Raw genomic sequence first — 12,845 nt, 5'->3', positions numbered from 1 at the left:
CTCATGAGAGTACCGGTAATTCAACTTGAAACTTGGATGTGCTGAAGGTGGCTGCTTTAGTATTTACCTGTCTCTTCTCCCCTTCCTGTCGCTCCTGCGTAGCCCGCTGGTCGATCCGATGGAGGCACTCGCCCCGTTCAGCAGAGACCCTCTCCACGGTCATCTTGTCGAGAGCCCGCATCTGAGACATAACACGTCATGTAATGTTTAACACCTGAGTAACATAATACAGTTGTTCTCAAACATTTTCATTGTAATGACCCCCAGTTTGATATGTTTTTTTCATGAAGTGGAAGGCAACAGTTTTTGGAGTGGAATGCAATATGTTTGAACTGGAAGGCAACTGTGTGTGTGTGTGTGTGTGTGTGTGTGTGTGTGTGTGTGTGTGTGTGTGTGTGTGTGTGTGTGTGTGTGTGTGTGTGTGTGTGTGTGTGTGTGTGTGTGTGTGTGTGTGTGTGTGTGTGTGTGTGCGTGTGTGTGCAGCAGAAAAAATAAGCTTACAGTTGTATCACATTTCATTGCATTTCCTATTAGCTGAGCAATTAAAGCGATTTGCAAAAACACAAAAACTATTGTAATGAGGCTGTCTGTTTGTAAGTATGTCATCTTGTTAAACCTTGTTAAATTAAAGCGATTGCCAACTACTGCAATCAGTTGTGTATGTACTGTATGTCACTCTGTCCGCAATGACATGATACACATCAAGTCACATCACACGACCATGAAACAACCTACAGTATAGACGTGACGGCACTACCGTGTCGTGTCGCTTTTTAATGCTCCTGGTAGTCCCGACTCCCGCCCACTGGAACACATAAGTGCCGCTGACACATCCAGTAAAAACAATTAAAGCCAGGAAGGCACACGCCGTCAGAAGTGGACTTGAGGCTAGTGAGACACCCTGGAGGGAGCGGCCATGCCGAGCTGCGCAATGTCAGCTTACGCAATTTTAGGATGGCTTATAGTGTTCCACACTCAAACATATGCCTGACATCGATAAGGATGAAATTTGAACCCACAATGGATTAGCAGTCCATCACCTTAACCAATCGGCCACCTCGTCTGTCTTCTTTGTTTTCCAGCTGCCATATATACTGTAGATCAGTGCTACCCAATTACATGACTTAAGTACAGTCCCCAAACCTTGAAATAATATAGTTAATATGTAATTTAGGATGACTTATAGCGTTTTACAGTTTAATGGCCCTCATTTATCATGCTTGCGCAGACCGGAAAACGGGCGTACGCCGAGATCACCGCAGTTATAGGCATTTATCATTCTTTGGTGACTTTGACTTGGGCGTACGGCATGTCATGTGTCATATGAAATTGGTAGGATATTTCCAAGTGTACAAGCAATTAAAATCGACGAGGATGGGATTCTAACCCACACGTGCAGAGCACAATGGATTAGCAGTCCTTCGCCTTAACCACTTGGTCACCTTATCTGTCTTCTGCCTCTTCTATCTAGTTTCTTATAAGCGCTTATAAATGTCTTATAGTCAAACTTGGTTACAATGCAAAACTTAATTATCAAAACTTATATAGCTTTATTAACACATACGGTTCATATATAAGGACCTAAGTTCCTTATTAACTATTAATTAATGCTTATTTTCTTATAAAATAACAATAAATGTCATGTCACTATCATGTCAGTATCATGTCACTATCATGCCAGTATTATGTCAGTACAACACAAATCTTGTATAGGGTCCCCGCCCCGGGGAAAAATATTTTTAGATGGGGGTCTGTGGTCAAACGCACATTTATTTGGGGGCCCTTGACATCAAAAGTTGGAGAACCACTGACATGCATAATGCATGCATGCAATATTCAGCATTGTATCTTCCCAGGTAGGAGTGTGTGTGAGAATGTGTGTCTAATGTGTTAATATAGCTTTTATCCAGAGGACCATCACAGGACCATCACTCCATATATTTTTCATATATGGATGACTTCAGGGGGAATGGAGCCCCAGCCCCTGTCAGGATTTAACCATTTAAGCCCTACAGTATATACTGTATGTGCTTAATGCTCTGTCGTCCTCTTCACAGGAAATGGAACCAGTAAATCCTCCCCACGTTAGTTCAATGCTCTTTCCATTGGCGTACGCATGACCACGATCAAAACACTTAGAGCAACATCTGCACTCAACTGGAAAAAACACACATCCCTGAGATGCAGCTAATCAACTGAATGAGCCTGCTGCTGTACTATATGTGGGGGCTAGCGGTTAGCTGCTGGCAGCCTGCTGCCCCTGGAACCCAAACGCTAATGTCACAGGTTCAATTCCCATGACGGGCAATGTCTCCATAAATAGGCATGTGTCCTGTCAAAGAATACTTGAGCAAGACACTCAAGTGGCTCTAGATAGATATCGTAATATTGTGATGTGGCATAAGTGTTGTACTCTTTTCCTGGTTTTAATAACATAAGCGTATGGATCCAAGATTTCTTAGAAGCATAATCAGAGGGAACTATTCTATTATGGTAGGTGGAGAAAATACTGTAGGAACCAACGGTGGCTGAGTACTTAAGTTGACAGTCTAAATTGGGTATTAAACCTTATTTTATACTTATGCTAAAATGTTAAAAAATACATTAATTTCTGCGTATTATGTGACAATTGTGCATGTGTGTTACCTGATGCTTGTTCTTGCGGTCTAGCTGACCCATCTTGTTGTTCATCAGGTCCTGGACTGTGTGGATCTCCGTCTTCATCTCCTCCTTGGTGGCCTCCAGCTGGTTCTCCAGTTTGCTGATGAGAGGTTCACAGCGGCAGCCGTTCAGAGGAGCCTGCAAACAGAGATTCGGCGCACGTTGATCACACATGACACCAAAATGTAATAATGCAGCCACATTGCCTGCACATTTTGTCTGAACGGACCTTAAAGGAGTAGTTCACCCCCAAAATGACATTTTTTCTATCGATTACTCATAGAAAACACCAAAAACAGTAATCCTGGTCTCTATACTGCCTCCCCCTGATCAGGTGGAAACTGCCCTCTGTCAGGTGATAAGAAGCGGTCTGCTAACTCCTCATGCGTTGAAGGAAGCATGAGCTCAGTTCGGGGCTCTCCCCAGGCTGGCAGAGGGAGAGTAGCGCCCAGGATGACAAGCTTAAGCATTGGCACTGGGTGAAAAAATAGGGTTACAAAATCGTGGGATAAATTTGTAATTTTAATTCGAAAAAATAGTCAGACATCTTGGTCGGATCGGTGCGGCGTAGGTGTGAGGGCCGCGTAGTGGCTCCAACTTCTAGTATCCAAAAATAGCAAAAGACCACACATTCGTCGCATCGCTCTCGCTCTTCCATTCCATGTTGGAATGGAAGAGCTACTGGCTCTGAGAAGCTGGGTGCAATCCAACATTGACACACAACAAAACTAATATGCAATTTGTCTCTGGGTGGTCAGGAGCAATGCTTTAGCTGCTGTTTTACAGTGGTGGAAAAGTACATTCACATATTCACACTGTAGTTATACAGTACAATTTGTAGCTACTTTTACCTTACTCGAGTATGTGCATTTTTTTATACTTCTAATCCACTACTTCTCAGAGGAAACCTTTAGTTACGTTACTTTGTAGATTCAAAAATAGCAGATCGCATTGTGAGCTTGTTGATCCGCTATTTTCAAATTTCTGAATAATTACTACTATTATTTTTTTTAAGGTAATTTTTTAATACAGTACTTCTTCTTGTAACAAAGTATTTCCTACATTGTGGTATAGATACTTTTACTTAAATAAAACATCGTACTTCTTCCACCACTGCTGTTTCAAATGCATTAATAACCCATTCAAACCGGGAAAGCATGCGTGTCATTTTCGATTTTAACGTTGGCTATTCAAAAATAGCAGATCTACAAGCTCACAGCGTGTCACTTCGTGCCGCGCTGTGAGCTTGTACATCTGCTATTTTTGAAAAAGAAATTTAAATCTTGAAAGAACTACTGGTTTAGAAGGCATTTGTAGAATCAGCCTCAGGTCTTAATGGGTCAAATCACTGCAGAGGGGGTGATTTGCGGTGTGCGTTCTTCTCACCTGCATGACCTTGCCATCCTTGCCGCGGTACAGCGTGTAGAGCTGGAAGGCCTTGTAGTTGTGTGGAGGTCCTGGAGGCTGGGGGGAGGAGGACCCCCGCTGTTTAGCCTTCCTCCTGTTAGCCGCCTCGCCGTGCCTGTTCTCCCTGCGGCGGAGTGGGTCCGACAGAGCAGGCTATACCCATGGAAAAGACCACCCTGTTTCATTAACATCCTTTTATTTGACTTTTACCCATACATATAGGTCATAAGAGGTCACCGACTTTACCGATGATGATGCATATTTCTATGAATACCACAACCAACTCGTCATCCAGTCCCTCGTGGATTGATTAAAGGACGACTTCACCCATTTTAAACCTATCTTCATATAATTGGTCCTCACTAATGTTCATGATAAAATGATTACAAAATATATCTACTTGATCTGTGTCTCAAAGGAGGCCTGTGGACACGTCAGAAACCCGCCTACCAGTCACATCATCGTTAGGCAGATTTTTTTCCAAAATGTATTTAAGCGGCTATGGCTTCCATTATAGCGTGCTAACTTTCCAGGAATAGAAAGCCTGCAGTTTCTATTAGCTTGGATTCCCCATCGATGATGTCACTAGTAGGCAGGTTTCTGAACGGTCCACAGCCCTCCTCTGGGACACAGAGTGAGTAGACAAAAATTGTACCATATAATAATGAGCATTTAGTGAGGACCAATTATATAAAGATTGGTTGAAAATGGGTGAAGTCGTCCTTTAATTTCACTTCTGTGTTTGACACAGTGTTGCTACGAATGGGAACGTCCATTCTATAAAGCTGCAATTTATAACATTTCTAGTAAATGAAGAGAGAGAGAGAGAGAGAGAGAGAGAGAGAGAGAGAGAGACTCTGTTCGCTGTACCCAGTAGGGGAAATTATGTTCTCCTAAGTAAAGCATGACCACACATGCTCCAGCCTCCAGGTGCTCTATATCTGGTTTATTGCGGGACGGTGCGTATAGCCCATTTAAATACTGCCCGCGCCCGTAAGATTTGCGTTGGGACCTGCGGGTACCCCGGGATCCCTCTGCCGTTGCAGGGCTCTATACTCTCGCCGATGAGTCCAGTGAAACATCTTGCAGTGTGTGATCCCTTTTCGGCGATCAATCGCATAGTGTGAAAACCACAACGATATTGTGACAGAAAGAGACTCTTGTAGTGTGAAACGCAGTGGTGTAAAGTAACTAAGTGCAAGTACTGTACTTAAGTACAATTTTGAGGTACTATTACTTTACCGGAGTATTTCCAATTGTCTATACTTTTACTTCTATCCACTACATCTCAGAGGCCACTGTACTTTTACTCCACTACAATTATTTGAAAACTTTAGTTACACGTTACTTTGCAGATATAAATTATTACATTATAAAACATACATTAACCACTTTAGCCTTATTTTATACCTCGGCTATTTGAAAATTAACCTCGCATCACCAGTCTTTCCACCTCGGAGGAAAGCCTGGTATGCGTTACTAAAGACCTGTGTGATCCGGTCTAGGCCACGCCTACTGAAAAAAATAAAAATAAAAGAATCCTCTTTCCGGATTGTAGCGATCCGGTTTTTCAGTGCCGCTTCGTTTTAGTTCCCCAATCCCTATTTAAATGGAATAGAATTTCCCAGTGGGATAATAATACAGATGCTAATGCTAGTCTCCGGTAAGTACACTCACATTTATATTTAAAAAATAAGCTAAACTACGCCGCATCAAGGATTTTATTAGGACGGACCTATTTTGGGGTGACGTCTTTCCGGACCTGATGACGCGGATGACGCACATGGTGAAGTAGGGCTACTTCCGCTCCCGACCGGATCATAGACCTGAAAAGCTTTGCTTCCCAGGCTATTTGAAAATAGCCGATCTACAAGCTGACAACAGATCTGCTATTTTCAAACATTTTAGTACTTTTACTTTTGGTACTTTAAGTACATTTTGATACCAATACTTTTGTACTTTTACGCAAGTAATTTTTTTATTCCGGACTTTTACTTGTAACAGAGTAATTCTACATGGCAGTATTGATACTTTTACTTTAAAACAAATGGAGTACTTTTTCCACCACTGGTGAAATGCATAATGATCTGATGACTCCCCCAAGGTGTAGCTGCCTGCCTTACTCTTACCTTTTCTTTGTGTCTCCTGTTCTTGCCTCTCTTGGCGTTGGTGTCGGTGGTGTCGTTGTGTTTGCAGTTCAGCCGCTCACTGCTCTGGGTGTCCTCAGCAGCAGACACACTGTTCTGAAAGAACCACAACAACACAAACAGCATTTTTTTCAATGCTTATCTGCAGGGTTCAATTTGTTAAAAAATACAGAATACAGAAAAATATGCATAGCTTCGCTATATAGGACAAATAGCAAAGCTGTCTTTGCTATTTTTGAATAAAAATAAATCATTTTTTTAAAATCTTGACAGTATTAACAGGGTTAATGTGGTTAAAATAAATTGATTCAATTTAACCATCATTTTATACTTTGGCTATTCAAAAATAGCAGATATACAAGCTCATATCGCGGCACCGAGTGCCGCCTATGAGCTTGTAGTAGATCTGCAATTTTTTTAAATCATGAACCTTTGTGCAAATGTTTGAATATATATTTTTGAAAGCGAACATTTGTAACTCAAATCTTTGCTTTTGTGGGGGTCCCTGGAACTAAATATTTTGGGATGGGGGTCCGCGGCCAAATACATATCATTTCGGGGGCCCTTGACATGAAAACAGTTTTAGAACCACTGATAATATAGCAAGTGTTTCAGAAAACTGTTTAGGAGACATTTGTAGAATCGGCCTCAGGTCTTAACACATCCACCGCCAGAGGTTAATCTCATAATGTACTCACCAGTGCCAAGGTGTTTTTGTTGTTTTTTTGTTTTTTTCATGTCGCCATAGATCTTGTTAAAATCCTTAAGATTGAGCCGTGAACGGTCTGTTTACATCCGCGAGATCTCCCTGTATCTCCCAGTGAAAACCACGTGTCAAACGGGGCATCCATGTTTGAGTTAGAGCGGATTACGTTAAACAGTGAAATGCGAGGAGAAAAAACTACAGGAAGAGAATTGAGTTTCAGTTTCGTCTGTAGAATGGGAGCGGACGTGATCGTCGAAACCGGATCCCAAATAATTCTATTTCCTGTCATCAAACCGGAAACGGAAGTGGATCAAAAAAATTCCGAAAGTGCACCCGGACCGCGCATGCGCGAAAAGACCGCAGCCCGTAGGACTACGGGCTCGGCGCTTAACCGTTGGATTTAACGGCCCGTAGAACTACGGGCCCGGCGGTAAAGGTGTTAATGGGTTAAACCAATCTCCAGCGCTGTGATGAGAGGTTGGCTGTGAGTCTGTGACTGCTGTCACTGTCCTGTACTGGCGCTGTACTGTTACCTTGCTGGGCAGCATCTCATCTCTGGGTACCGACTGGGCTCTGCCCTCTGCTTTTAGCTTGTCTCTCCTCTTCCTTACACTCCTGCCACGCGTGAAGCTCTGGACCTGAACGCACACGCACACACACACACACACACACACACACACACACACACACACACACACACACACACACACACACACACACAGTGGCTGATTAAAACTTAATTGGGATGGCATGATTATGCCAATTTAGAGTGTGTGTTCATTCATCCAGGGAGATAAATGGACTATGCATAAACAATGCATAAACACAGGTCAACACAAATACAGCAACACACACACACACACAGGCACGCACGCGCACGCACACACACACACACACACACACACACACACACACACACACACAGTGTAATAAATGCATCATTTGATCATAATTATTCCTCTCAATACACAACTGCTGGCTACAAGGTTCTCAAAACACGGCTGATTATTAATGATGCATGCAATCTAACATTTATCCCCAAATTATGTTTTTTTGCAATTAATTAGGTTGGGACTGGGATAATTAATGAGTCTGATGCTGATCTTGGAGTGAAGTCATGTGGAGGACATGTATTCTGTGTGAACTCAGTGGAAAGATGAATCTGAAACTGAACATGAGTTTAACGCCTAAATTTAACGCCTATATTTATCTATTTCGATTCCTATCACATCCCACAGGGGAACTGCAGTTTTCAGCTTCACCCAGTTGAGTGCTGGGAGGAGCGCTAGGGGTTAAGTGTCTTGCTCAGGGACACTTTGACTCATTGCTGAGGGCTGGAATCGTACCAGGGACCTCTGGGGTCCAAGGCAGGCTCACTAACCAGGCTCACAAACCACTCAACTATGGCCGCCCTATTTAACCATTAACCATTTAAAGGGATGTCCACACTCCAAGCACTATGACTATAACTACAATAGAACTGTATTCACCACTGTCATCGTTATAATTGTGGTGTGGACTAACTATTATAATCATTGCAGTGCTTGGTGTGGATGGCCCTTAAGCCCCTATATACTTTGTTATACAACAAATAGCAAAAATACCAGTTTACAAGCTCACAACGTGTCACAATGCAACGTTTTCTGAGCTTGTAGATCCGTTATTTTTACTGTTTTGTGAAAATTGTGAAATATCCCACAATTTCTGAACATTCAAGCCTATAATGACATGCCAAAGTGGTTAATGGTTACTGCTGGGAATATACAGTAATGCAATGACCAAAACATAACGAGATATGACAGCCAAAAAACAACACATGCTCTGACCGAACAAAAGGAGCACAACACCATTTTGTCCAGCAATTGATAACGCTGGCACTAGGAGGTGTTGTCAGACTGGGAGATGGTGGTCTCACCTGAGGGGCTTTAGTCAGGAGCAGAGCTACATCTGGATTGTTGTGTTCTCTGGCCTGGTCCAACGCTGTCTGGCCTGCCTGTAGATAGAGAAACACACATAGACAGCTGCTATATAGAAGGGTATACGTACATACAGTGCATCAACAGAAAAGGCACAGTCAGAATCAGAAACACATTTATTGTCATATCACTCGGGCAGACAGACTCAGAGAGAGTGCAAATTCTTTTTTTGGTGTGCAAGCTTTTAACATGGCAGTTACAGGAACAGTTAGAATGCGGAAAGACAGAATAGAGAAGAAAAGAACACAGAACAGAAAAAAATGGAAAGCACAGTCAATTTAAATAATACAAAGTCCAATATAAGGTGCATGATAAACATAAAAAAACCGCAATGAATAGGTTTCACTATGGAAGGAAGAAATGCTTCTTGTGCAGGTGGAAGACATATCCAACATATAAAAACAGCAGCAGGTATTTAAACAGATTATAGACAAGACAGGCAGTGTTAAATAGAGTTCTGCGAGGTAAGTAGTTCTTGTAAAAAGCCCTGAAGAGGATGGGGTCTCTAATGAACAGAGATGTGTCATGTTGACATTAAGTTATTAAGGGAACAGAACAAAGCTGCGGAGCATTAAGGATGTAGAACGAACGGGGCCCTCGGGCACTCACTCACATTGTTGCAGATGCTGCCGTCTGCTCCGGACTCCAACAGCAGCCGCACTGTTTTCTTGTGGTTCAGAGCAGCTGCCACGTGAAGCGGTGTGTCCCCAGACTGACCAGGACAAAACAGCAGGGACAAACACACACACATTAGAGAGAGAGAGAGAGAGAGAGAGAGAGAGAGAGAGAGAGAGAGAGAGAGAGAGAGAGAGAGAGAGAGAGAGAGAGAGAGAGAGAGAGAGAGAGAGAGAGAGAGAGAGAGAGAGAGAGAGAGAGAGAGATAGAGAGAGAGAGAGAGAGAGAGAGAGAGAGAGAGAATTGCTATTAATGCCTCCATGCGTCATGCTACACTGAATGCTTGTATAAGTATGTATGGGCCTACATTGTATGTAAATGCAGCAGATGATTGTTGTTTCGAGTGACTCAGTGCAACAGAACATATTTTACACGGAGAATCTAACTAAAGAAAAGAGCATCTAAGATCCTGAATTACTTTTGCACAGATCTGAGTATGTGTTGTGGATGCTCTTTTCTTTACTTTTTTATTTTTATTTTCCTAAAATTTAGAGAAGCCAATTATTTTCACCCCCTTTCTTCTCCCAATTTAGCCATTAGGCCAATTACAGTAAGTCCTCCCCACACATTTCTGTCTCGTCACTGCTGTTGTATCCTACTGGCGCACAGTGAGGACTTTACATTGTTAGTCAAAAAATGGATAGTATATAGTACTGTACAGTATATAGCAACAACTACATATAGGTGTTCCCAGCTTGAAAGGTATAATAGCGTTACTATACTGTAGGTGTTCCAGGTCTAAATAAGTTAAGTCCCAGCGCTGCTCGGCCGAGTCTCAAGGTGAATGGTGTGTTTTTAACTTTTTTTGCGATGGTGAATGATAAAAAAAACATACATTTCAAGCCTTTCTTACCAGGTTCTTCTCTGACACGGAGCAGAAGGCGCCCAGGAGGATGCGGAGCATGGCCACATGGTTGTAGCGGGCCGCTACATGCAGACACGCGTCCCCCGCCTGAAACCAACACAACATCCACCAGTTTATTTATCTATTTATTTTAAACTTTGTTTATTGGATTTTCCACAGAAGCATTCAACATCAGAAGTTGGTACTTATGCAGATACGTAAAAGCTTCCTCCAGTTTATAATAGAATAGGTTAGCTTCAAAAGAACACAACATGCCATGTTTCGCCTATTAATTAACCACTTAAACCATACGTTGACCACCCCCTCCTTTTTTTCCCCCTCTACACCAAATCTTTTCACCAAAAATAGCAGATCTGCAAGCTCGCACGTGTCACAACACGATGTGAACTTGTAGATCTGCTATTTTCGCTGAATGCTCAACTATAATAGTTGAACAATTAGCCCAGAATAGGGACAGTAGAGTTAAGAAAAAATGATAACATTTACAGAATGCGTCACAAATATCTTACAGATACAGTATTGAACACTAGGACTGCCTCTCTTTTTGTATTTTCTCCACAAAGTCGTTGCCGATTCTCCCCATATGTCCCTGTCACAGCCAACCCCTACTTGTTTTCCTTGGGAAGGGTTGTAGACAGACAACCACATGTCTTCTCCGATACATGTGGGAGTCACCAGCTGCTTCTTTTCACCTGACAGACAGTGAGGAGTTTCCCATGCTATCCCCTCCCAGTTCCACTCCCTGTTCGAACAGGCGCCAACCTGGCCTTGTTAGTAGTCGTGGGCTGGAGGGAAACCTGTGTTGTGGCTGTTTAAATGTAAGGGTGTCTATACGTCTGAGATCATTCTGCATAACAACAGAGCTATGGGAACAAATACAGCCTTTGGGTGGGTCCTTTGTTTTTATGGGGCGAGCCGTCTAAATGGTGCATTCATATAGGGCCTTAATCCAAAGCGCTTTACAATGTGCATTACACTCGCCCACACACCGATGGCAGAGGAAACCATGCAAGACACCATCCTTCTCATCATCACGACAGAGGACTTAGGGGTTCAGTGTCTTGCTCTAGGACACTTAGACACTAAACTCTCAAGACAGATTCAGAGCTCCGCAGCCGAATCTGTCGGCAACTCCCATTACAACGTGTAGAGTTGTTCTTATTAGGAATGAAAACAAAAGAGCACCACCGGAAGAGGAGGGCTGAAGGAGAGTAAACGGGACGAAATCCGGTCTCTACCCAGGTTGCTTAGACACTAGCCCCAGGGGGGGGAGCTCGGGATCAAACCGGGAACCTTCCGTTTCCCAAATGGCATACTCAGAAAGAAGAGATCAATATGACGTGAGAGATTCACCGGTAAGCCATGCCATTATTAGACCGAAGCCGGTGCTGCTTCTCAGTTTGAGACAGATTGGAGGTAGTTTAAATACAAGCCTGAATTATATTTTGTCACACGATGGTGTTGCACAGCAAAAATAGCTGATTTAGAAGGTCAAGCGACGCGTTGTGTGCTTGACACTGGCATATCAATGATCTATAAATGAAATATATAGGCCTAGGCGTTTTGAGAATTTTCATCTGTAACGATGAAAATGTTAAATATTGCATCGTGGTTGTATGCCTCTGTCAACCAGTTGCAGTTACATTCGTGTCTGTCCAGACTCACATACCGTAGTACAGTATATGTAGTGAATGAAGACTTTGAAGGTACAGTATTCAATGAACGTGTGTTTGTGAGGTCACAGTGAACTTGAACTTTGAACTTTGACCACCTTACTTCTAATCACTTCCTCCTTCAGTCCAAGTGGATGTTTGTGCCAAATTCCCTCCAGGCGTTCCCTGACATACGGCCATTCACGAGGTTGGGACAGACATGCCTCCAGTCCCGGCTGTTGGCAGACGGAGGCATGAATAGGGATGCCAGGTGGAATGTGGTTCATTAGCGATGGTTAGGTATTCAAAACACCACACAGCTGTCACACCAGGGGGTCTGCGCTGTGGCAGGTGATTCTCAAACTTTTTTTAATTCAAGGACCCCCAGTTTGACATGCATTAGGCCGCAGACACCCATTTCATACAACTGTTTTATCTTTGGGATCCCAACCTACAATGTAAAATCCTCAGTGTTAATTTAACTCTGAGAGTGTACAAATGGAACCAAATGGATACATATTGTGAAAATAGCCGATCTACAAGCTCACAACGCCTCGCCGAACTACAAGCTCACATTGTGAGCTTGTAGTTCGGCTATTTTCACAATATTTATCTGTGGAACCGAGTCAAACTAAATGTAATGCCTACAATTCTAAGTGCTTGTCAGGGTGGGGGTCCCCAGTTCAAATATGATTATTCTGGGGGGGTCACAGCCTGAAAGGTTTGTGAACCCTTGCACTAGGGGGACAGTACAAC

General features: G+C 42.9%; 1 protein-coding gene across 2 annotated transcripts in view; it reads right to left on the bottom strand.

The window, feature by feature from the left end:
- Positions 1 to 12,845, bottom strand: part of ankrd6b (ankyrin repeat domain 6b) — a 62,992-nt gene that overhangs the window by 5,968 nt on the left and 44,179 nt on the right. For both annotated transcript variants that reach the window (XM_080452553.1, XM_080452554.1), the window contains exons 7-14: positions 10,426 to 10,524; positions 9,511 to 9,609; positions 8,837 to 8,914; positions 7,455 to 7,559; positions 6,198 to 6,311; positions 4,048 to 4,221; positions 2,647 to 2,799; positions 68 to 181 (exon numbers count right to left, since the gene is read on the bottom strand). In XM_080452553.1, the coding sequence (XP_080308679.1) occupies positions 68 to 181; positions 2,647 to 2,799; positions 4,048 to 4,221; positions 6,198 to 6,311; positions 7,455 to 7,559; positions 8,837 to 8,914; positions 9,511 to 9,609; positions 10,426 to 10,524 (936 nt within the window). The remainder of the gene's footprint in view (positions 1 to 67; positions 182 to 2,646; positions 2,800 to 4,047; positions 4,222 to 6,197; positions 6,312 to 7,454; positions 7,560 to 8,836; positions 8,915 to 9,510; positions 9,610 to 10,425; positions 10,525 to 12,845) is intronic.

Source organism: Gymnoscopelus braueri, assembly GCF_963280865.1.
Source record: "Gymnoscopelus braueri genome assembly, chromosome: 16".
NCBI classification, from domain to species: domain Eukaryota; kingdom Metazoa; phylum Chordata; class Actinopteri; order Myctophiformes; family Myctophidae; genus Gymnoscopelus; species Gymnoscopelus braueri.
The sequence above is the reverse complement of the archived record's forward strand: the minus strand, read 5'-3'. Positions and strand labels throughout refer to the sequence as shown.